Source organism: Haliotis rubra, unplaced genomic scaffold (genome assembly GCF_003918875.1).
Source record: "Haliotis rubra isolate DU_JTF1 unplaced genomic scaffold, ASM391887v1 Scf1439, whole genome shotgun sequence".
In the NCBI taxonomy this organism is placed as follows: domain Eukaryota; kingdom Metazoa; phylum Mollusca; class Gastropoda; order Lepetellida; family Haliotidae; genus Haliotis; species Haliotis rubra.
The window spans coordinates 124342-151453 of NW_025765380.1; the positions used below are offsets into that span (position 1 = coordinate 124342).

A 27112-nucleotide genomic window follows, 5' to 3' on the forward strand; every position below is an offset into this window, starting at 1 on the left:
GTACATGCAACCATCTCATAAGCGGGCTAAACCTTTCGTGAGGACCATTGCGAAATTATTCAACACACATTATTTCATCTCGGATAAAGAACGTTGACGGTCTGAAATGCACCGATGTTGATCAGAAAAAAATTGGTTGAAGGGGAATAATTCGGTTCGGTGCGTCGACTGCTACCATTCGTATAAGATATATAGCAGTATGTGTACATGTTGCATAACAGGTTGTGTGATGATATAAAGCAGGGTGAGAAATAACATATATTATGCAATGAAACCATTGTATAGCGCTAAATGTAATTTAGAAACTAAAACAACCTAAGGCGCTTCGCAGAAAGTGAGTGAGTGAGTGAGTTTAGTTTTACGGTTGTTGTGCAATGGTATATAGCAGGTTGTGTAATGATATATAGCAGGTTGTGTAATGATGTATAGCAGGTTGTGTAATGATGTATAGCAGGTTGTGTAATGATATATAGCAGGTTGTGTAATGATGTATAGCAGGTTGTGTGATGCTATATAGTAGGTTGTGCAATGATATATAGCAGTTTGTGTACTGATGTATAGTAGGTTATGTAATTGTGTATAGCAGATTGTGTAATGATGTATAGCAGGTTGTGTAATGATGTATAGCGGGTTGTGTAATGATGTATAGCAGGTTGTGTAATTGTGCATAGCAGGTTGTGTAATGATATATAGCAGGTTGTGTTATGATATATATCAGGTTGTGTCATGATGAATAGCAGGTTCTGTAATGATATATAGCAGGAACTGTAATGATGTATAGCAGGTTGTGTGATGATATATAGTAGGTTCGGTGCGTCGACTGCTACCATTCGTATAAGATATATAGCAGTGTGTGTACATGTTGCATAACAGGTTGTGTGATGATATAAAGCAGGGTGAGAAATAACATATATTATGCAATGAAACCATTGTATAGCGCTAAATGTAATTTATAGAAACTAAAACAACCTAATGATGTATAGAAAGTGAGTGTAGTGAGTTTATAGCACGGTTGTTGTAAATGGTATATAGCAGGTTGTGTAATGATATATAGCAGGTTGTGTAATGATGTATAGCAGGTTGTGTAATGATGTATAGCAGGTTGTGTAATGATATATAGCAGGTTGTGTAATGATGTATAGCAGGTTGTGTAATGATGTATAGCAGGTTGTGTAATGATATATAGCAGTATGTGTACATGTTGCATAACAGGTTGTGTAATGATATATAGCAGGTTGTGTGATGCTATATAGTAGGTTGTGCAATGATATATAGTAGGTTATGTAATTGTGTATAGCAGATTGTGTAATGTTGTATAGCAGGTTGTGTAATGATGTATAGCGGGTTGTGTAATGATGTATAGCAGGTTGTGTAATTGTGCATAGCAGGTTGTGTAATGATATATAGCAGGTTGTGTTATGATATATCTCAGGTTGTGCATGATGAATAGCAGGTTCTGTAATGATATATAGCAGGAACTGTAATGATGTATAAGCAGGTTGTGTGATGATATATAGTAGGTTGTGCAATGATATATAGCAGCTTGTGTACTGATGTATAGTAGGTTGTGTAATGATATATAGCAGGTTGTGTAATGATGTATAGCAGGTTGTTTGATGATATATATCAGGTTGTGTAATGATATACAGCAGGTTGTGTAATGATGTATAACAGGTTGTCTGATGATATATATCAGGATGTGTAATGATATATAGCAGGTTGTGTAATGATGTATAGCACGTTGTGTAATGATGTATTGCAGGTGGTGTAATTGTGTATAGCAGGTTGTGTAATGATATATAACAGGTTGTGTAATTGTGTATAGCAGGCTGTGTAATGATGTGTAGCAAGTTGTGTAATCATGTATAGCAGGTTGTGTAATGATGTTTAGCGGTTTGTGTAATGATATATGAGCTTGTGTAATTCTGTATAGCAGGTTGTGTAATGATTTATAGCAGGTTGTGTAATGATATATAACAGGTTGAGTAATTGCGTATAGCAGGTTGTGTAATGATGTATAGCAGGTTGTGTAATGATGTATAGCAGGTTGTGTAATTGTGTATAGCAGGTTGTGTAATTGTGTATGGCAGGTTGTGTAATGATGTATAGCAGGTTGTGTAATTGTGTATAGCAGGTTGTGTAATGATATATAGCAGCTTGTGTAATTGTGTATAGCAGGTTGTGTAATGATATATATCAGGTTGTGTAATTGTGTATATCAGGTTGTGTTATGAAATATATCAGGTTGTGTAATGATAAATAGCAGGTTGTGTAATGATATAACGCAGGTTGTGTAATGATATATAGCATGTTGTGTAATGATGTATAGTAGGTTTTCTGATGATATATAGCAGGTTGTATAATGATGTATAGCAGGTTGTATAATGATGTATAGCAGGTTGTGTAATGATATATGGCAGGTTGTGTTATGATATATAGCAGGTTGTGTAATGATATATAGCAGGTTGTGTAATGATGATATAGCAGGTTGTGTAATGATATATAGCAGGTTGTGTAATGATATATAGCAGGTTGTGTAATGATGTATATGTATAGCAGGTTGTGTAATGATGTATAGCAGGTTGTGTAATGATGTATAGCAGTGTTGTGTAATGAATGATATATAGTAATGAAATATAGCAGTTGTGTAATATGTGTATAGCAGGTTGTGTAATGATGTATAGCAGGTTGTGTAATGATGTATATATATAGGTTGTGTTGTGTAGCAATGATGTATAGCAGGTTGTGTAATGATGTATAGCAGTTTGTGTAATGATATATATATATGCAATTTTGTATGTGTAATGATATATAGCAGGTTGTGTAATGATATATGCAGCAGGTTGTGTAATGATGTATAGCAGGTTGTGTAATGATATATAGCAGGTTGTGTATAGCAGGTTGTGTAATGATATATAGCAGGTTGTGTAATTGTGTAATGATATAGCAGGTTGTGTAATGATATATAGCAGGTTGTGGTTGTGTAATGATGATATATAGCAGGTTGTGTGTAATAGCAGGTTGTGTAATGATGCATAGTTGTGTAATTATGTATAGCAGTTTGTGTAATTATATATATGAGGTTGAGTAATTCTGTATAGCAGGTTGTGTACTGATATATACCAGGTTGTGTAATGATATATAGCAGGTTATGTAATTGTGTATAGCAGATTGTGTAATGATGTATAGCAGGTTGTGTAATTGTGCATAGCAGGTTGTGTAATGATATATAGCAGGGTTCGTTATGATATATATTAGGTTGTGTAATGATATATAACAGGTTGTATAATGATGTATAGCAGGTTGTGTAATGATATATAGCAGGTTGTGTAATGATATAAGCAGGTTGTGTAATGATATATAGTAGGTTGTGCAATGATATATAGCAGGTTGTGTAATGATGTATAACAGGTTGTCTGATGATATATAGCAGTTTCTGTAATTTCTGTAATTGTGTATAGCAGGTTGTGTAATTGTGTATAGCAATTTGTGTAATGATGTATAGCAGGTTGTGTAATTGTGTATAGGAGTTTGTGTAATTGTGTATAGCAGGTTGTGTAATTGTGTTTAGCAGGTTGTGTAATGATATATAGCAGCTTGTCTTAGAATGTATAGCAGGTTGTGTAATGATACATAGCAGGTTGTGTAATCATGTATATGAGGTTGTGTAATGATGTATAACAGGTTGTGTAATTGTTATACAGCAGGTTGTGTAATGATATATAGCAGGTTGTGTTATGATGTGTAGCAGGTTGTGTAATGATATATAGCAGGTTGTGTAATTGTGTATAGCAGGTTGTGTAATTGTGTATAGTAGGTTTTATAATGATATACTTTGTGTTGTGTAGATGATATATAGCAGATTGTGTGTGAACAAGATAATCCTGACTGTTTCATAATCAATTTTGTAGAATGTACGGTTTAGTAGTACGTATCAATTTAACATTGTTTTGAGTTGCAGAGATATATAGGTGTGACGTCTGTCTATCACGTGGAATGTGACATGGCGTAATAGTTGCTGAACTTCCATCTGTAGATGAGGAGGGCGGCCACCAGCACCAGCAGCAGGATGGACCCCAGTACGATAATCACGATGCCGTACTGTGGAAATCCTTCTGAAATGATACAGTGTCAATGATAGTGTCCTAAGTAAGCACGCTTGTGGTCGCTATACACACTAAGAAAATATGAGTTGTTAACGGACGACTATCGCCATTCCTTCACGTCATAAGACTCCACCGAAATTAGGGTTATTATATTTCTATAGTAACATGCCGTCTGATGTTTCCTAAGATATAGTCTGGCTCTATCAGACCCACACTATGTCTGCATCACAACTGTCTCCCTTTGGTGTACAATTGGCTCTATCAGACCCACACTATGTCTGCATCACAACTCTCTCCTGTTGGTGGACAATTGGCTCTATCACAACCACACTATGTTTGCATCACAACTCTCTCCTTTTGGTGTACAATTGGCTCTATCACAACCACTCTATGTCTGTATCACAACTCTCTCCCTTTGGTGTACAATTGGCTCTATCAGACCCACACTATGTTTGCATCACAACTCTCTCCCTTTGGTGTACAATAGGCTCTATCAGACCGACATTATGTCTGCATCACAACTCTGTCCCTTTGGTGGACAATTAGCTCTATCACAACCACACTATGTTTGCATCACAACTCTCTCCCTTTGGTGTACAATTGGCTCTATCACAACCAAAATGTCTGCATCACAACTCTCTCCCTTTGGTTGACAATTGGCTCTATCAGACCACACCATGTTTGTATCACAACTCTCTCTCTTTGGTGGACAATTGGCTCCATCAGACCCACACTATGTCTGCGTCACAACTCTGTCCCTTTGGTTGACAATTGGCTCCATCAGACCCACACTATGTCTGCATCACAACTCTCTCCCTTTTGGGGGACAATTGGCTCTATCACAACCACACCATATCTGCATCACAACTCTTTCCCTTTGGTGTACAATTGGCTCTATCACAATCACAACTCTGTCCCTTTGGTGTACAATTGGCTCTATCACAACCACACCATGTCTGCATCACAACTATCTCCCTTTGGTGTACAATTGGCTCTATCACAACCACACCATGTCTGTATCACAACTATCTCCCTTTGGTGTACAATTGGCTCTATCACAACCACACTATGTCTGCATCACAACTCTCTCCCTTTGGTGTACAATTGGCTCTATCAGACCCAAACTATGTCTGCATCACAACTCTCTCCCTTTGGTGTACAATTGGCTCTATCAGACCCAAACTATGTCTGCATCACAACTCTCTCCCTTTGGTGTACAATTGGCTCTATCACAACCACACTTTGTCTGCATCACAACTCTCTCCCTTTGGTGGACAGATGGCTCTATCACAACCACACTATGTCTGTATCACAACTCTCTCCCTTTGGTGGACAGATGGCTCTATCACAACCACACTATGTCTGTATCACAACTCTCTCCCTTTGGTGGACAATTGGCTCTATCACAACCACACTATGTCTGTATCACAACTCTCTCCCTTTGGTGTACAATTGGCTCTATCACAACCACACCATGTGTGTATCACAACTCTCTCCCTTTGGTGTACAATTGGCTCTATCACAACCACACCATGTCTGTATCACAACTCTCTCCCTTTGGTGGACAATTGGCTCTATCACAACCACACTATGTCTGTATCACAACTCTTTCCCTTTGGTGTACAATTGGCTCTATCACAACCACACCATGTCTGCATCACAACTCTCTCCCTTTGGTGGACAGATGGCTCTATGAGACCCAACTATGTCTGCATTACGACTCTGTCCCCTAGAAGGACAAATGACTCCATCACACCAGATGTACGTCTGCATCCAAACACAACACACAATCGGCTTCATCAAACAAACACAGCCTGACACCCTTACCATCAGATTGATCTTCTGGCTGTTGACATTTGGCTCCATCAAATCCACACTTAGGCACGTCTGGTGGGGGAGAAGTCTTTCCTCCAGCCCAGTGAATCATTCTCCCGGCAACCGGTTCGTATCGTTTCCTATTCCCGAAGTAGTTTGAGACAACCTGTTGATAGATTCAATAATTGTGAACCAGGCGCCATCATACAGCAAGAATGGTTGAAATATTTTACGACGCTTCATGTAATCTATCTTTGTAAACATTTTGACGGATAACCGAGCATTGTTTAAGTGTACAAGGGACCTTCACGTGTTAAGCCAATCACGCTTTCGGTCTGAGATTAGTGTGTTATATTTTACACGTAATACTAAACCACCTTAAGGTTTCCTCTCTCCTTGCATTGTTTCAAAACAACTTTGTTTTAATTCTTGGTCCATGACACTTACTTTCAAATTTCTATGGTGAAGCTGTTGCCTTTTACTCACCTTTTATTCAATTAATCATAACATTTCGTGAGAGACCCTTGTGACCGTCAGCATGTATTGGATTGCATTTACACTGATATCTAACAATAATGTAGTATTGAATGTATAAATAGTCATTCTTCGTGAAATCTGTTGATAGACTGTACTCACTGGTCACGTTTCATAAAATCGGATTGACACTCGCTTTACAGCAAATATTTATGTAAAAGTTTTCCTTTATTAACCACAGTCATTAGCCAGTTCACAATAAGGACAATACTGGTTACACATTGCATGTGACGTGACAATTAAACTGGGGTGCCCATTTGGCCCCAATTTCAGTTCACAGCCGTTAAATGTACAGGTAACAAATAGCTAGCTCTTCACTGAAAACACCAGGTGTAAACATGAAACAGTGGACGAGTGACAGTGATTTTAAAGTTTATGTAAACGTTTTGTCGCCAGTGTATTGGAAAGCAGCTACGTATATCCAGGTATAGGTGTGCCACAAGTTCTCGATCTCTCTTAGACCACAGACAAATATTCGACTTCCACAAAATCGGCACTGCAGATCACACCAAGTCCACCACCCACTACCGATGTTTCGATTTCCTACTGAAAATGAATTATCCATGCGGTAACGTGATTGTTGGTTAGCGTTTCTCATAATGAAGCATATAATTGTGATGAGACACGATAGTTTCACGTCCCACTGCGTACTTTAGATTACGTTATCACCATATAGATATCCTGACCCAACAAGTGACCAGTGATTACCCGTAAGTATTTAACTGTGCTCTAACTACTGACGCGGGGCGATGGAGTGGGGAGAAAGGGTAGCATTATGGTTCACTCCCCCGCTCGTCACGCTGCAGCCAATCACAGGCCATTCGATTCCCCAAAGTGGCACAATGCGTGAAGCCCGTTTCTGGTGTCCCCTGTCTTGTGTCTCACGCAATATTGTGTATCCTACCTCCAGTTTCCCGGTGCTAGGGTCGAGGTCTAGCAGCGAGTAGTCGCTGTCCCTGTCTCCATTGCTGTCTATTGTCACCGTCCCCGTGATACCTGCAACAATCAATGTTTACACTGTTGCAAATCTTCTTCTGGCTGCTTTTGTTGCTTCTACTTTGTATATATATATATATATATATATATATATTACCCTGTTTCTACCTGATTCATGCTTGCTTGACAACGAAACAAGAATCGTATCGAAACGTCGCATCGCCTGAATTAAGAAGATGTTCCTCTGTAAAGTTAGTGTGTCCTTATCTGACTCTCCAACTTCTAAAAATGCCACACAGAGAAGTCATCAAGGAGATCTCAACTTCATCACATAGCCAATGGTTGACTGCATGAAGAACGATCCACGACGGAAATGTACAAAGGCATACAATAACCTATCACATAGCGCTGGTCACCAGATCTGCATTAAGACGACCTTCAACAGATCCACGCAGAAATTAACGTCCGAGCTACCAGGAATCACGGATAATCAATCAGAACGAAATACAACTGTTGGATCAGAGATTTTGCAACAGACAGATAGTCCTGAATTCCGAGTTTCGAGTAGGCTACCTTACATATTCCCCTTAGCTTCTCATCTGAGAAACATATGTGTTTCCCATCCCAAGTGGCGACTGTCAGTAAGTCCAAAAGAACAATGGAATAGCGTGTATTGTTTAACCACGGAAAATGTGCGATATTACCATGTCTGATGCATTACTACACCGCAGGTATGAAGGCATATACCAGTCTTAGATCAAAACCTACTATATAAGCATCAATCAGTGAAATATAATTCCACTAATGGTACAGACTGTAGCAATGCATCGTTAAATCTCGTAAGACTGGAAGTATAGAATCCCCTGCTGTGACTGTGTGACGCTGTGTATGTCTACACGGTGCCACACATTCCAAACACACGCCCGCATTCCAGTGGCCCTTGTGACTACGTAAAGCCCCGACATGTGAAGACTCAGAAATAATTGGTTTTCAAAAAACTGTGCTTGTCGTAACACGCGACTGACGGGATCGGGTGGTTAGGGTCGTTGACTTGGTTGACTCATCGTATCCCAATTGTTTAGACGCTCATAATGTCAATGAGTGGATTGTTTAGTCTTGACTCGATTATTTACAGACCGCCGTCAGCTGTAATATTGATAAGTAAGGTGTTACAAACCAAACAGCAGAAAAATCTCCGTACCATACGTTAGGCACAATGTACAATGTTTGGCTAACATATCCTTATATCTCAGGTGAGTGGGGGGTGTGATCTGTTCTGGGAATACAACTGTTGTTTCTTCCCCACATTCGTAGTCTCTCTCCCCGATCCTAAATGATAATTGAATCTATAGCAATAACAACATTAGTTAAGGCACAGTACTCAAAGTCTTTTTCACCTGAACCGCATGACCCATGTAATAGAATTACTAGTGTAGACTGTTGGGGAGTAAAATGATACCTACCTGACGCTCACACCGCGTGTGGTCATTGACATATAAAGTAACAGCCAAAACTGTATGAACATCGGAGCTTAAAATATTTCACCCTCACTCGGTGAAGGTCCATACTGATATGAATTCACAGGAATGAAATCCTTTGCAACACAGTTTGAATCCAGATGGATGAGCTCTACGATTTTATGTTGGACGAGTTACATCTTTACATTTTGTGTTTACACCGACAGCACTACAGCTGAGTAGAAATAGTTCATTAATAGGAGATCTTACACGAACGTATGCATACCCAAGCTGTTCAACACATAGACTGGAATAATAGTATCAAAAGATAATATTTTTTCTTAAGAACTACACATCAGATTCAAGAGTGAGTGAGTGAGTTAATATTTAACGTCACATCGGCAATATCTCAGCCATATCGTGACGAGAACATATTTGACAATGAAATGGAATATACGTATATGATAAAAACCTGTCTACGAAGGACAGTAAAACAACTAGAATATCACAATTACAACTAAAACTAGTGTAGAAAGGTAAAACTAATAGCACTATTCGGACAATACAACATACAAACTGGCTATAGATCGCCAACAACTGAAGGTAGATCACCAAATTAGGGACCATGGGGACTTACATTAGTTTTGCTATGTGCATGGACCCTAGCTCAATTTATATCATCCCTTCAGCCGCTGGCGATTGAAGTCAAATTTAGCCAAAATTAAAATGACAAGAATACTACATTTAAAACAGCTGGTAAATTTAAATTTCCTTTGAATGTTTGGGACTTACGTACCCTCTCAGGAGGACAATAATTTTACGCTACTTCAACCCCCTTTGAGGGTACAGCCACTAACAATCTCAGTTACTAATCTAAACTCCCAATAATAAAATATGTATCTATTTACAAATCAGTTACCAAGTCTAATTCTTTTTAAAATGCAATAATTAAAAGAGAACTTATATTAGTAAAACGATCCTTCATGGTTCGTGCTTTGAAATAGTTATCCCTTGTGATGGAATCAGAAACAGGAAGTCAGATCATATGTAATCATATATTGTACCATCTGCCTCTGTTTCTGCCTCTGTTTCCACCATAATGCTTCAGACACTTCTGTTATCATCATCATTACATGTAGTCACCAACTTACAAAATATAAACATCTTTTACTTCCATATTTAATGCGAAAAAGAATCATGTTATGATAGGTTCTATATTCAGTGTTTGATAGTATGCAGTGACAAAACTTGCATATGTACCTCGAAATGTCCGGTTCCACATTCTGCTGGTGATGGCGACACCGTCAGTTACGTTCCCTCCAGACTCAAGGGTTTCATGCAGCGAGATAGCGTACAGAAACACAGCATCGTGGAAGGCGCCAACAAACAGGTTTACCTTCAAACAAGCAAGAGGATTATATACTACAAACAAACAAAATTGGACCACCCTAAAAATTGATAGTCATATATAAACTTAAACGTGGTGAGGTCATTTATACTCTAAGGTAAATGCAACTTTTTGTGTGCTTAATGGGCAGTTTAAACGACATGTTGGAACATGCAGTGAAGCAACTGATTCAATATTCGTTGAGTTTGAGTGAAATGAAACATTGTTAAAAACAGCGAAAAACAATGATGCTGAAACACGCCAGCACCATGATTGATTCAAACGCCCAAACACAACGGCCTAGTGTATGTGGTAGAAAGACTTCCCATGCAGCTTGTGGCAACGTTTCCTTTAAAAGAAGCTACAGGCAGTATTGAAGCCTTGCATCTTCTTCACCATGCCACAGAGCAAACCGTTAAGCGTCCGCAACAGAGGCAGGACCATTGCATGGTTACAGGATGGAGAATGCATAAGTGCTGCTCTCCGTCTTGAGGTGTCCCCAGGGACAGGTTCCAGGCCACTGGTAGAGTAAAGGTGAGACCTCGCTCTCGAATACCCAGAAAAGCATCAAGGGCAGATGACCGATATGCTATGGTCCGAGCCCTTCGGAACCGATTCACAACTGCCTGTGCCCAGTTGACACAAGCTGCAGGGGAAGTCTGTCTTCCACATGCACTAGGCTGTTGTGTTTGGGCGTTTGAATCAAACATGGTGCTGGTGTGTTTCAGCATCCTTCACTACATGTTCCAACATGTCGTTTATAGTGCCCATTAAGCACACAAAAAGTTGCATTTACCTTAGAGTATAAATGACCCCATCACGCTTCAATTTATATATGACTATCAATTTTTAGGGTGTTCCCATATTTTTTGTTTGTAGTTTTTATTTAAGATCGCGCATGACCGTGTGCTGGTCCATTGTTGTGACAGGTAATAGGTGGAGACAAAAGTGAAACCGTTAGCTGCCTGTGGAACTGTCACACTAAACAGAAGTTTGGTGAATCAAAAACAACAAAAATGATAGAAAAGCTGGTGTGACATGTTACTTTCACGTTGAGTATGGTTCTCGACTAATAATAGAGCAAGATCAAGAGTAACGTATTCACTTTTGAGATTATAATATTTTTTCTTCTATTTAAAAATTGGTTGTTATATATATATGTTTAAGATGAAAGGAGGTTTGACCAGTCACAATGAAGCCCTGTACCTCCTCCTCGTCATAAACGTAGTCTGGGTACAAGCTGGACCCCCTTCTTCTCACTTCCTTCGAGAACGTGGCGAACTCAGCACTGGCGGGGTGCCGGTGGGTAACTGTCATCACAGACTCATATGCCTTCTTTGCCTGTGTGTTTCTCTCTGTCGTGTCACTTCCACGGAACCAAGGTATACTGCTTCCGCTTTTCCAACTGTAAGCATAAGTGAATGCAATGATAATCATATTCCAATGATTTTTTTAAATTTGTTTTTATTTATCATGTTCCTATCTAGCCTTCATCAAAACTTCCAGCGTGCGCGTGTGTGTGTTAGCTTGCTTTCGTGCGTGTGCGTGTGCACTGAGTGTACTTTATCCTGCGACAAAGTATATTTTTAGAGTGTCTTGATATTTTGGAAAATCAACTTAGAGTACTCTACGCAAGGGAAGAAAAACAATGGTAATTCGTGCACAAATGTCCAAAGCCATGAAACATAAACGCCAGCAGCTTCTATGACGTCAAGGTAAAATGAACTGGTGTGTGTGTGTGTGTTAAAGACATATGGAGTGATTTAGTTTGATATGAACATCTCTTGGAACATCTCTTGTCAGCTTGATGTTGGTGTAAAGGCCGAGGTTATGAAAGTCACGCACATTATCCATTCTGGTGAAACCAAAGAGCACGAGTCTGATGCTGACAAACCTGGAAACAAAATCGGGTCGACCCAGGAATCGAGCCAGGAATGGAAATCAAAGTCACGGGGTTTCGCCCTGCCAGAGGGACGAATCTCTTCAGCGATTTGCTGCACCTGACACAACCGGGTGATCCGTTGGAACGTCAGAACGTCCAAATGAGTTCACGCAGGAGACAAATGTATCCATAAATTGAATGTAGCCTTCTAAAAAGGGAGATAAAATTAACTTAAACAGCTCATCTATTACAGACTATCTTTCCGTGAAGACAAGTACCATAGCTCCAAATATATGCAAACATGCCTTCTTCTTACTTTGAGAACATGTCCAGATTGATGACCACAAACTCGCCGTTGTCAAGCCCAAGTTGGGCGAACTGGATCATGATATTCCTCACAGTGTCGGGGGATGCACACAGCAAAATAACTAAACAGAAAAAAAATAAAGGTAATTTTCACAGTAAAGGTCTCAAGAAACACATGGACAAACCCATTTAATCCATGCCCATCACCGTCAGTGTGAAATGAACTGGATATAACATCAGTAATGTGTAACTCAGAACTATTATACGAGTTAGGCTTCCTTCCAGAGTCTTCGAAAAAACTCATTTATATATACTCCAAACCCAGCGTGTTAAACATGACATTCCGTCTTTCTCCTCCTTGTCACGTGCGTATTAAACACCATTGATCACCGCAAAGATTTCAGATTCAGAGTCCTCTGGGTGGATAATAAAACATGTAAGATGAAGTACAAAATATTGTGGAATTATATCAAAAAAGACATTTATTCAACCCAAAAGGATGCCAAAAATACGACGAGCTCTACAGAATACTTTTAATATTATGTGCGAAAACGTATATGAGATAAACAGTGAAGAACACAAACTTTGTACCATTAGAAACAGATAGCACACATATACCTAGACTTGTTGGTACACAAGGCTAGTGGGAAATGGTGTTGTAACATTGGTTTGAAAAACACATCGTATTCCTGAACGAATCCGTGCCTGAAAACGGATACCTACACTGCCAAAGCCTAATTCAAGCTTTGTTGGTAGATGTCTTTCATTCGTTGGATCTGAGACATGATAAAATAATGTTCTGGTTGGGCGTTTTGATTATTCCACACATAACCATATCCCCTTTTGAATAAAATATTCCCTTACATCAGTTACCCAATTTGCTTTTCCATTTTTATCATATATTATCATCATATCATTTTATGTTCATTTTATTATAATCTATTTATACAGCTCGCCCACCACGCCCCCATACTATAACAAACATGGCTTGAATCAATCTATCCTCTAAATGTCTGTATTATAAATATTGGAAATCGGAACTATGCCTAGAAATGCATTCATCAAAAATCACTGGAAAGAAACTCATTGTAACCTTATCCCGTTTTCGCTGCTCACCGCACGAGTTGTTTGTTGAAACTGGGCGTTATATCAATATTCCCCGTAATCGTAGAATTTGCAACATCTGTAACGTTAATGCTGTAAAAGACAAATACCGTTTTCTTTTCATCTGTCCCGCCTATGAAAACCTTAGAAAGAGATATTTAACATCCCACTATTATACCCAGCCAAATGAAATAAGAATGACTTTATTGTTAACAAATACTATTGAATTACAGAACCTGTAATCTGTAAATATATTTAACATATGCCTTCCTGCTACCCAGTTGTAAATATTGTGTATTTGCATGTGCAACAGGACTGTGGCCTTTTAAGTACCAAATAAAGATTGATTGAAACTTCAAACTTTGTGATAGATAGCGGACGTGTGCTGGTGTTTCTTTGGCATGTACTCTGTAGGCACGTACACGTACCACCGCCAGAGCAAACACGACATGAGTTGAAGTGAAGCCACTTGTTGTCGTGACACCACGTTAAAACAAGTAGTGGCACAAGTCCTCTGTCGCAGATCACAAGCAAATGCTCGGATTGCAAAGGCTTCACACTGCAGGTCACACAAGCTCCACCATTCACACTCGACTGTACTGTTTCCTGGGAGTTGTTTGGTTTTGAACAATCAAGTGTTTCTTGTTTACGCCCGGTCATGATACAACAAAGTGCATGGAAGGCAATGTTGGTGGTAGAGGATCCCTATCAGTGTTGAAAGTGAGTCTGGTCTTGGTGTAATGAGGGTTATCATTCACTGTCCTTGAGTACTGATCGTTATCACTAGTTGTCCTTCAGTATTGAGTGTTATCACTGATTGTGTAATGAGGGTTATCACTGATTGTGATTGTGTAATGAGGGTTATCACTGATTGTGATTGTGTAATGAGGGTTATCACTGATTGCAATTGTGTAATGAGGGTTATCACTGATTGTAATTGTGTAACGAGGGTTATCACTGATTGAAATTGTGTAACGAGGGTTATCACTGATTGTAATTGTGTGATGAGGGTTATCACTGATTGTGATGGTGTAATGAGGGTTATCACTGATTGTAATTGTGTAACGAGGGTTATCACTGATTGTAATTATGTAATGCGTGTTATCACTGATTGTAATTGTGTACTGAGGGTTATCACTGATCGCAATTATGTAATAAGCTTTATCACTGATTGTAATTGTGTAACGAGATTGTTATCACTGATTGTAATTGTGTAATGAGGGTTATCACTATCAGTGATTGTGCTTGTGTAACGAGGGTTATCACTGATTGTAATCGTGTAATGAGTGTTATCATTGATTGTGATTGTGTAATGAGAATTATCACTAATTGTGATTGTGGAATGAGGTTTATCACTAATTGTAATTGTATAAAGAGGGTTATCACTGATTTGGATTGTGTAATGAGGTTTATCACTAACTGTGATTGTATCATGAGGGTTATCACTGATTGTAATTATGTAACGAGGGTTATCACTAATTGTAATTGTGTAATGAGGGTTATCACTAATTGTAATTGTGTAATGAAGGTTTTCACTGAATGTGATTGTGTAATGAGGGTTATCACTGATTGTAATTGTGTAATGAGGTTTATCACTTATTGTGATTATGTAATGAGGGTTATCACTGATTGTAATTGTGCAATGAGGGTTATAAATAATCGTGATTGTGTAACGAGGGTTATCACTGATTTTAACTGTGAAATGAGGGTTATCACTAATTGTGACATAGTAATGAGGGTTATCACTGATCCCAATTGTGTAATGAGGATTATCACTAATTGTGATTGTGTAATGAGGGTTATCACTGATTGTGATTGTGTAATGAGGGTTATCACTGATTGTGATTGTGTAATGAGGTTTATCACTAACTGTGATTGTATCATGAGGGTTATCACTGATTGTAATTATGTAACGAGGGTTATCACTAATTGTAATTGTGTAATGAAGGTTTTCACTGAATGTGATTGTGTAATGAGGGTTATCACTGATTGTAATTGTGTAATGAGGGTAATCACTAATTGTGATTGTGTAATGAGGGTTTTCACTGAATGTGATTGTGTAATGAGGGTTATCACTGATTGTTATTGTGTAATGAGGGTAATCACTAATTGTGATTGTGTAATGAGGGCTATCACTAATTGTGATTGTGTAATGAGGGTTATCAGTGATTGTAATTGTGTAATGAGGTTTATCACTTATTGTGATTGTGTAATGAGGGTTATCACTTATTGTGATTGTGTAATGAGGGTTATCAGTGATTGTAGTTGTGTAATGAGGAATGTCACTGATTGTAATTATGTAATGAGGGTTATCACTGATTGTGATTGTGTAATGAGGGTTATCGCAACTTGTAATTGTGTAATGAGGGTTATCACTGATTGTAACTTTTAATGAGGGTTAACAGTCACTGTGATTGTGTAATGAGGGCTATTACTGATTGTAATTGTGTAATGAGGGTTATCACTGATTGTAATTGTGTAATGAGGGTTATCGCTGATTGTAATTGTGGACTGAGGGTTATCACTGATCGCAATTGTGTAATGAGGTTTATCACTGATTGTAATTGTGTAATGAAGGTTATCACTGTAATTGTGAAATGAGGATTATCACTGATTGTATTTTTTTAATGAGGGTTATGAATGGTTGTTATTGTGTAACGAGGGTTATCACTGATTCTTATTGTGTAACGAGGGTTATCACTGATTGTGATTGTGTAATGAGGGTTATCACTGATTGTAATTGTGTAGCGAGGGTTATCACTGATTGTATTTGTCTAATGAAGGTTATCACAGACTGTCCTTGTGTAATTTGGGTGATCATTTACTGTCCATGTGTGATGAGGGTTATCAGGATTGTCCATTTACTGTCCTTCTGTAATGCGGGTTACCATTTACTGTCCTTTTGTAATGCGGGTTACCATTTACTGTCCTTCTGTAATGCGTGTTACCATTTACTGTCCTTTTGTAATGCGGGTTACCATTTACTGTCCTTCTGTAATGCGGGTTACCATTTACTGTCCTTCTGTAATATGGGTTGTCAGGACTGTATTATTTAATGCGGGTTATCATTTACTGTTCTCGTGTAATGAGGGTTATTATGACTGTCCTTGTTTAATGAGCATTATCATTTACTGTCCTTGAGAAATGCGGGTGTTCTTTTACTGTCTTTATGTAATTTGGGTTATCATTAATGTCCTCCTGTAATGCGGGTTATCATTTATTGTCCTATAGTTATGGGGGTTATCTTTTACTGTCATTTTTTAATGCGGATTATCATGTACTCTCATTGTGTGAAGAGGGTTATCAGGACTTTCCTTTGGTGACGAGGGTTATCATGACTGTTCTAGTGTCATGCGGGTTATCACGACTGTTCTTGGTTAATGCGGGTTACCGTTTACTGTCCGTTTGTAGTGAGTGAGTGAGTGAGTGAGTTATAATTTATCGTCACATCGGCAATATTTCAGCCATATCGTGACGAGAACATTTTATTGTTATACATCTGTCCGTTTGTAATGAAGGTTATCAATTACTGACCATGTGGAATGCGGGTTACCATTTACTGACGATGTGTAATGCGGGTTACCATTTACTGACCATGTGTAATGCGGGTTACCATTTACTGTCCTTATGTGATGAGGGTTCTAAGGACTGTCCTTGTGTGATGAGGTTTATCATGGCAGTCTTTGTGTACTGAAGTGATGTTTTCACTGATTGTCCTGTGCAATCAGTTCCTGTCCTCGTTCAATAAAGGCTATGATTTATTATGATATGTGATGTTTAGTATCACGACTATCCTTGTGTTATGAGGTTTATCACTAATTGTCTTTAGTAATAATGGTTATCACTAACTGTCTTATTTAATTATGATTATCACCAGCTGTGTAGTGCGTGTAATGGATTTGTGCAATGACTAATACTAATCTTGTATTATCACTGATCAAGATTTGCTCGCTTCAACCAGTTGTTGTCAACCAATGTACTTGATGATTCCTGCTTGCGGAAATGTTCATTAGTGCGAAATCCGTTCAAGTAACAGTGAAACCACAAAGTGTTAAACTCTGTGTAATGATGTTAAATAGACTCGACTTTAATATGGAGTGGGAGTTTTTATAATACTTCAGCAATATCTCCGTGGATGCCATCTCACTCATGCGCCGAACCGAACCCGTATCTTTGGATTGAAGAGCAAGTGCTTTAACACTTAGGCTGCCCGCTACCTTCCCGATCTTGGTGTTGCGTGTGAAGTTCACACTTGGTGGAATATTGTAAAGATATACCATAGCAAACTGTCTCAAAGGCCATGTAACCAATGGGTAATACTCCGGTTCCACACTGAGGATTTAACGAGATCACTCAATAGCATTGTAATTAGTATCAGATACAACCATATCAGTCTCTTCTCTGTTTAATTTAGATCACCACGCTTACTTTTCATTATAACATGTGTCGCGAGTTTACCAGTTGAACGAATCAATGTACAGTGATATGCACTGACCCTTAACTTGTGCACTTGACCTTGGACCGATGTAGTATGATACAGTATCAGTTCTAAATATGAGACCAATTGCTTAAAATAATATATGAGACAATTAATGATACTTTGTGGCCGCCATTGAACGGGCAGTATGGCGACACGAAGCGCCAACAGCGTCGTTACATCAAACATTTTGAGAAAATATTGGCCTAAGGTATCTTAAATATGTCTATCCATTGGGGGATTGTGAGATGGCAAAACATTATTGACACAGCCTTTAATAAGTTTTCCTTAAAGGTGATCAATGTCTTTTGCAGATTGTTGGATTCAAACGTGTTAAATATTCTATGGCTAAGGCTGAGCCTTTCTTTACTATGTAATACCCATGTACTTCGTGCAGTCATTGTTTACTGTGCATTGAATATGGTATCAACATGCCGTGTTGTATAAGGTACAGTATGCCACATCATGGAATGATGTAGGCAACTGATTTACTCACCTCTTGTGTTGTTTATAGCTTCCTGGAGCAAAGCCTTCAGCTGGTCATCCCCGAGTGTGGGGCTGAAGGATTTATGCCAAGGTCTGACGGGAAAGGCTTTCTTCAGTGCCATGTAAACCGCTTCCGCTTGGAAGAAACAGCTTGACTTTCCTTTATTTGGACCGTATGTATGATCCGGGTATAGTATGCCAACATGTTGCCACTTGAAATGTGTTAGAATGCTCAAGACGAATTCCCCTACTTTGTTGTAGGGACCTATCATTCGTGTCAACAGCTTATACTCGGATTTATCGTGGAATGCACTGACCAAAGCTCCCGCGGTCACCACAGGTATACCCCATCGTTTGCTGAATCGGGCCACGGGCGCAACAGCATAATCACAGGCCGGCCCGATAAATACATGAGCGTTGCTTGTTTTATATAAGTCTATGGCTTCAAGTGGCCCCTCTGTTCCGGAACACTTACTATCTCTGATAGCAAGTTGAAGTAGATGGTTCGGTAAAATATCTGTGCTCTTTGATAATTGCTCTATGGCAATCTGTAGCGCTGGTAGTGTTTTCTGAATGACCCATGGATAGTTTCCACTTGAGGGCAGTAGCACTCCAACCTTGACCACATCACTGCCAAGGATACTCGTGCACATGCCAGTGACAATGAACGCTGCCCACATGTTTTGGTAGTCGTAGAAAGGTGAAGATCGAGGCTCTCTGAGAACACTTCAATGTCAACTATGTCATCTGTCCGTCAACATACAGAAGCTGCAAATAAATAAATGCAGCTGTTATGACGGTGGATAAAAATTGTAGTTAAATCAAGTTAAATTTACACTAACTTAAGATACATTACACAGATACAAACCCGCTTAGGTCCGTGTTGTATACGTATGGTGTTATACTCACAATGGAAAGGTTTAAAAGTTTCTCTCAGTCCAAATTAACACATGCTGATATTCGAATTTCCCTGGAGAGAATTCTTAACAATATCATTTCTACTTTAAGTGACGTATGTTAACTCCCCACAACATTAATAATATCTGAGTTTGCGACGGTGTAGGCTAGTGGTTTAAAGCGTTCGCTTGTCAGACCACACACATGGATACAATGTGTGAAGCACATTTCTGGTATCTCCCGCAGTCAAGAATTGCTGTCTGACTATTTCAACAAGCGGTGTAAAAGAATACTCACTGACTTCTAGTGACAGTAATGATATGAATGTACCACGCACAGGCATATCTCACAAGCGTCCGCCTCGCAAAACGCTTGCGTTACATCTGTGTCCCAGGTTAACGATACTATTGATGTAACTTTAACATCAGATTCTGTACAGTTACAACCCACCTTCAGTGTTGGATACACTGATGTGTATAACTGATATCTACCTTTAGTTCATGATTCTCTGACGTGTATAATTACAACCCACCTTCAGTGGTGGATACACTGATGTGTATAACTAATATCTACCTTTAGTTCATGATTCTCTGATGTGTATAATTACAACCCACCTTCAGTGTTGGATACACTGATGTGTATAACTAATATCTACCTTTAGTTCATGATTCTCTGATGTGTATAATTACAACCCACCTTCAGTGTTGGATACACTGATGTGTATAACTGATATCTACCTTTAGTTCATGATTTTCTGATGTGTATAATTACAACCCACCTTCAGTGTTGGATACACTGATGTGTATAACTGATATCTACCTTTAGTTCATGATTCTCTGATGTGTATAATTACAACCCACCTTCAGTGTTGGATACACTGATGTGTATAACTGATATCTACCTTTAGTTCATGATTTTCTGATGTGTATAATTACAACCCACCTTCAGTGTTGGATACACTGATGTGTATAACTGATATCTACCTTTAGTTCATGATTCTCTGATGTGTATAATTACAACCCACCTTCAGTGTTGGATACACTGATGTGTATAACTGATATCTACCTTTAGTTCATGATTCTCTGATGTGTATAATTACAACCCACCTTCAGTGTTGGATACACTGATGTGTATAACTAATATCTACCTTTAGTTCATGATTCTCTGATGTGTATAATTACAACCCACCCTCAGTTTATGATCCACCGATGTTTATGATCCACCAATGTGTATACCTACAAACCAACCTTCAGTTTATAATCCAACAATGTGTATAACTACAACGACCTTCAGTTAATGATCCAACAATGTGTATAACTACAAGCCACCTTCAGTTTATGATCCAACAATGTGCATAACTACAACCCACCTTTAGTTTATGATCAAACAATGTGCATAACTACAACCCACCTTTAGTTTATGATCCACCGATGTGTATAACTACAACCCACCTTTAGTTTATGATCCAACAATGTGCATAACTACAACCCACCTTTAGTTTATGATCCACCGATGTTTATAACTACAACCAACCTTTAGTTTATGATCCACCGATGTGTATAACTAGAATCCCCGTTTTACTTATGATCAACCTATCTGTACAGCTTCAATCCGCCTTGTTTGTTCCACAAGTGTATTGTTCAACGAAAGATGCAGCTTCAGCTCGTGCCTATTAAGTCCTTCAGCAGCAAACCATTCCATGCGTGGTTCAGATCCCACAAACGACGACCACTATATTGTCAGCGACCATGTTCTAGCTACGCAAAGACTACTTTTCACAACACAAATACTTTGTGGAGCCAGCCCTTCGCACAAACCGCATTTCCGATATATGTATGAAAGCGCCGTTTGTATGATATTAAGTTGACGTGTTTCCGTTCCAAATTACAATATGTAATGCAAGACGAAGGAAATAACACTTGATTTCTGTTTCAAATCCACAACACTCAGTGGCGCCTAATCAGCTGTGTTATGAACATGTGACTGATTGCCGTTAGTATTGTCGGCTTGTTTTACCGTACATGTAGATGGATGTATTTGTTTAAAACTTGACTTAACATAGTGCAAGAGAACGAATGGTGTTTAGGGTAGCTGTGTACAATATTAAAGTTGCAGCCACTGCCTGCTATATGACACGTGCCCCGCGTTGTCTGAGGTCTTGACATTGGAGAATTACTCGTTATTCCAAGACAGTCGCGTGCGAGGATGCAGTTAATTGAGATTTTCTCTTTCCAGAATAACTACAGTCCTTAAAAAACGTCAGATCTTTGTCTGTTAACAAATAGAAAATCACGTGTTGTTTTGGTATCCCTGGTAACCCACTGGAAGCAATGATATAGCTTTAGCAGGATAAGGAGTACACTGTCAGAGTACATGGGCACCTGTTCGTATTGCGCCTCTCGTGGAGTACGACAGGGTTGTTTGCTATCCCGGCTATTGTTTCCACTTGGTGCTTATGACCTAGCCGGGTCTTTAACAAGTAAACAAATGCCGCAATGAGATCAATAACAGACAGATAATTACTTTGTTTAGGGCTAATGCCACCCTGTTCCTCTAGTGAGGACATTTTTTTTGCGTTTGCGCAGTGTCCACAGACAAAATTCACTAACATTTGTCATTTCTGAAATGTTAAGATGTTCTTATCACCATCACCGTAAATATTGATGACTTAGATTACTATATAAATCTTGGGCTATTGTTTTATGACGGTGCCACTGGTGGTGCAGGATACGCTCACCGCGAACACCTGGTGTCATCACTATTTCATAGTGATTCATGTAGACATGCTCTGTCATCGTATCGCATGGTGACAATCACTGCATTGTCTGGTCAGACCCGATTTGTTTACAAACAACATCCTACAGCTGTAATACTGCTCATGTTATAATCAAAGTTGTACAATCGACTTTGCTTTCAGCGGATATCTCCAATGAATGTGGAATGGGTTTTGTCGCAACCTATTCATCAATGTTATTTAATGTTTGAGAGCTGCCGTATATGAGCTGGGAAAATTAGACAGTCGCGCTATGTGCATTATGTCCAGTAAGTTTGACGCGGGTAATTTCATGCTGATATATTTCAGAAACTTCAGGAACTACTGGGGCAACATAAAACCCCGTATGTCCGTGCTGTGCTTGAAGCATGGTTAATAAAGCATAATAAGGTTCAATGTTATAGATAACTACTCCTGGTCTATCACATACAACAAACCTGACTGCCCCCAACGGTCAACTCGAAAGCAATTTCCGAATTATCTGGACTATGTGTAAGCATTTAACATATGTGGCTTGATTCTACAACATATATCATCGGAAACCCATAAATACAGATTCAACAAACTTAAAAATAAAGTTTGAGAAAAGAAATTAATTTCATTTTTGCTTTTCGTTTCCATTTTAAAAAATCACTATCCCTCCATGGTCAGATGGCAAGGTTTTTCTTCTAAAATCTAAAATGAACGCTGCGAGTTGAAGTACTCATTAACTGCATGAATATAGTACAAAAGTCGTGATCCATGGAACTATTCGGGTGTGTGAAAGCCAATGACTGACTTCCCATCAGCTTTTGGCCTGGATAAGTCGTGACGTACAGCTTTGCAAATTACTATGCAAGATCGAAACGAGGTCACAGGCTAAATAATGGAGATAACCAGTCAATGATCAATACTTTATTCATACACAATATTGATGTGGTAAATATATCGAAAATTCATATACATGTAGTTCATCTAAAATCGTTAAGTACGTATAATATTAAATTACAGTACATGTCTACGGTTCATTAATAAACATGTAAGAGTGACAAACATGTGATTCACAACGGCTTAAAACGTACAGATGAAATTATTCTCACTTCTTCTACTCACTCCAAGTTTAAGACAACAAAAAGGCGTTACCCATCAGTGAAACACCAGCTAACAAATACTTCCTGCCTTCAATAATCTAGCTTGATTTCTTTCTCTTTAGAACTGGGAGAATCGTATCAGATTCCTGTCACGAGGTCTTGGTCATCGTACTTTGATATCGGTTGACATTCTGGTTCATTATGGGTTATTTAGGAGATAAACCTACTGTGTGGGAAAATCAGAGGTATATAACGAAATTATAATAGCTCTAAATTTCATTTAAAACCGAACGCGTAGCGTGAGGTTTTAAATGAACAATTTAGAGCTATTATAATTTCGTTATATACCTCTGATTTTCCAACACAGTAGGTTTATCTCCATTCTACCATGACAATTTTATGAACAATTTCAGGTGGAGCTCTTTCTTTGGTTACGAGTCAATACGTGAAGCGGCCTCGCATTCCAATCTCAAGTGGTATCGCCCGAAACGGGGTGTTTGGTGGCAAACCGTCAATGACTAACAAACTCCAGATTCAGTAATAACAAATCACGTTTTGGTTTTTCAATGCATCAATCACCAATCATTAACTGATAAGTTGGAAAACATATATCAAATAAGTTTGAAAAGCTTGGTTCACATTTGAAAATTCCACCGTAGACTCTTTCCCCACCAGAATAGTGGCAGCAACCTCATGGCCTTGACCTTTTTCTCGAAGTCATTGTTTACATTTGGAAAGACGCGACAGGAGAGCCACTGACAGTTTGCGCAAGGTTAACCTGATTGTATGACTGAGATAGTCTTTGATATCTAATTACTGGTACTGGTACAAAATTTAAGAGTAGGGGCGCTTTTGCTGTAACGAGAAGTCCGTGTTGTACCGAATTTAGATACTGTTGAATTTTGCGCCCTGTCAACTTGACGATTTCACGCACCTCTACGTCTGCGTGCGACAGCTGTTGTGACTCTTACACACTCATGTGTGTACTTTGTGCTCAAATTCGATTCTACGGATATTATTTTCTACATTTTGGAAAGTGTTTTGTGACCTAATGGCTTCAAAGCGTAGTGAATTCAAATTGAATCGGATTCGCTGGCATGTTCGCGAGTCTGTTGACAAAGAGCCAGATTTGTGGTGATATTTCCGAAAGGATGGATCAGGACACGAGGGTGTACCTCTAGCATAAACACGGTAAGGTAATTAATTATACTTTAATAGACTACTTTAGATCAAGCAGTGTAATGGATAAGAGGGATCATGACTAAGCTAAATAACTTTTTCAACGATATTATACATTTAGAAAAAAAATATGTTGGGCTAAACAGAACGGTTTGCAGATTCTGTAGATCTAATTGTGTTTTACTACCGCTAAATTTGAAACAGTACAAATTTCAAAATATCATTTTGTTTGAAAAGATAACCCAACTGTTTATTTATGTGGACGGAAGGCATTAAAATTAAAATTCGGCGTTCGATGTTAATGCATCCTCCGTTACCGGATCAAGATCAGTGGCGATATCGTTGACGAAAGCTGATAATAAATTTAACACGGAAATTTTGTAGCAGTCTATTGCTGGATCTATTCTGACATAACATAGAATCAACGTAAACATATTTGTTTTTGCTGAATTTTTATTCGGAAAGCACACGATGTTTTGATCTTGTTCGACTGAATATTTGTTTCCATGCTTTCGAAGTACTTTTGTATGTATAAACACCTATTGCTGTGATTTACGCAAGTAGTGAGTCGTGCCCGTCATCGCTAAATCCATCTTTAAAGACATATGTGTAATTTCCGACAGTAAAATCGCCGTAATTTATCGATGCATCGGTAGGTTGTTTGGTGTCCGCCATGTTAGTGGGCAGACAAAAATAGTGCATTACCGTAAACCATGTATGATTGCGCACGGAAAACAGAGACCTGTATAACGTGATTATATACCTCTGAATGACTTTAATTAACCAATCACAATCTAGTGTTTACTGAAGTCATGGTAGAATGCTGAATAAGGTAGTGAGTTGTGTGAGTAACAAAGGAAGCCACGTGTACAATAACACGTGTATGTTCGTGATTACAATACATGGTGCTTTATCGATCAGTGTACATGCTGGTTAATAAAGTTCAGCCAAATTTTATCCCATTCCAACTGCCGATGGATTGGAAACGGTCCATAGTACGATCACATCACAACAGATGAGACTGAATGGAGTCAGTTCAGTCCCATCTTGGTAGTTACATATTTTAGGTATGGAGTATTCTATGCCCATAACAATTACCGTAAACATTATAGGTCAATGACAAATTACACGATATAGCTTGTGTTAGTATTAAAATCAGCAAACTTAAGACGTTTTATTGTGTTTGCTTATCTGTTGTGAATTCAGCAACTTTATCAGTATTGCTGCCTTCTTAAAAGATAAAATCTCCCCTTATCGTGTACCTTATCGTGTATCTGGTGGCTACAATTAACACTATCGCACTTCCAAGTATCACCTTTCATGAATAATGTACCCCCGATTCATACAAAAGTCCTGATTATTTTTAGTGTAAAACATGTTTCCACATGTTCGCCAAGTGTAATGTGTCAATCTGAAGCCCACCAGGGAAGTATAACTGTGTAGAATTTGTAGACACACAGGGGAAATAGGAGAAGCCCTCAAACCTCCGACACATTGTCACTGGAAGTGTTAGGTGCGTGTTATGTGTACAGTGTCCATGTGTCGTATGCGTTTGCGTGTGAGAGATTTAGTGAAATACGATTTTGTTCAGCATCAGTGTCTGTGATATTCCTGAATCACCGGTGTTTGCAAATATCGAGTCTTGGCCAGGCACAAAACCAAGATTATGAGAAACGGCGAGTGATATCACATATTTAAATCTACGTGCCTTACTATAAACAACAAGCAGTATATTGTGCTACTGGATAAGAACAATTGTGTTCAATTTTCTTAATCCAGGAATCGGTTTTGAAAGCAGGTGAAAAGGTATTCTTACCGTATATTGATCCCACCTATACATACATACATTTCTACCAACACATGTTCTACAGTCATCTCATACATGTGAGATTATTGGCACCCTTAAATGTGTTTTACACTCACCTTAGACATCTGTTTCACAATTCACCCTCTACATCTGCTTTAAACTCACCTCCTACATATGCTTTATATTCGCAGACACGTTTTTTCATCTTAGAATCACGCATCGCCTTCATTTAAGATAAAACGATCACCTATATGTAAGATACAGTCATCGCCTACATTTAGGATACAGTCATAACTTACGTTTAGGACACATTCATTGACTTGATGTAGAGTGCAGTCGTCATCTTCATGTAGTATTCGATCCTCAATTGCAGGCAGGATGCAGTTCTCGTCTATATACGTGATGCGAACATCACCTAGCTGTAGGATACATTACTCACGCGTCATATAGGAAACACAGTCCCATCTACTAGTAGTAGGAGACCTTTTTATAATAGTGCACACCCCACGGAGACCTGTGATCAAGGTCTGTCAAAGTCTGTCAATGTCCTTCTTTCTGTGTAAGACAGTGACACATTGGTCCATGAGCTGTGGAAGATCAGGAAAAATGTTACACCTGGGTAACTTCGATCACGAGCTGAAAACTTATTATTTTGCAAACTTTTTGTATTTGTTGTTTGTTAAAACATATTTTATTCGAAAATGAAATGGATTGGGCACAAGTTATCCGACTTAGGAACGCCCTCTCCCAGAAGTTACATAAGTCATATTTACAATTAATTAAAAAACATTGACAACGGGGATTTGTGAAATGAATTAAAGAGGATGTGTATAATATATACAAGAATAAAACTACAAAAATCTTTCAGTGAGCTTAATATATTTGCGAACATGTTC

The 27112-nt window shown here is 38.7% G+C and overlaps 1 protein-coding gene across 3 annotated transcripts; it reads right to left on the minus strand.

Moving 5' to 3' along the window:
* Positions 1–3400: 3400 nt before the first annotated feature.
* Positions 3401–26800, minus strand: LOC124269309 (atrial natriuretic peptide receptor 1-like). 3 transcript variants are annotated; one of them, XM_046704321.1, is made up of 8 exons: positions 26516–26800; positions 18501–19258; positions 12434–12545; positions 11442–11640; positions 10109–10244; positions 7360–7451; positions 5934–6087; positions 3401–4115 (listed from the first exon to the last, which is right to left on the minus strand). In XM_046704321.1, the coding sequence occupies exons 2-8, from the start codon at positions 19168–19170 to the stop codon at positions 3988–3990; spliced, it is 1491 nt and encodes a 496-aa protein (XP_046560277.1). In that variant the 5' UTR covers positions 19171–19258; positions 26516–26800; the 3' UTR covers positions 3401–3987. The 3 variants fall into 3 exon arrangements, with proteins under 3 accessions (XP_046560277.1, XP_046560275.1, XP_046560276.1); XM_046704319.1 differs by lacking the exon at positions 26516–26800 and adding an exon at positions 20921–21208; XM_046704320.1 differs by lacking the exon at positions 26516–26800 and adding an exon at positions 20798–21208.
* Between the last annotated feature and the right edge of the window lie 312 nt (positions 26801–27112).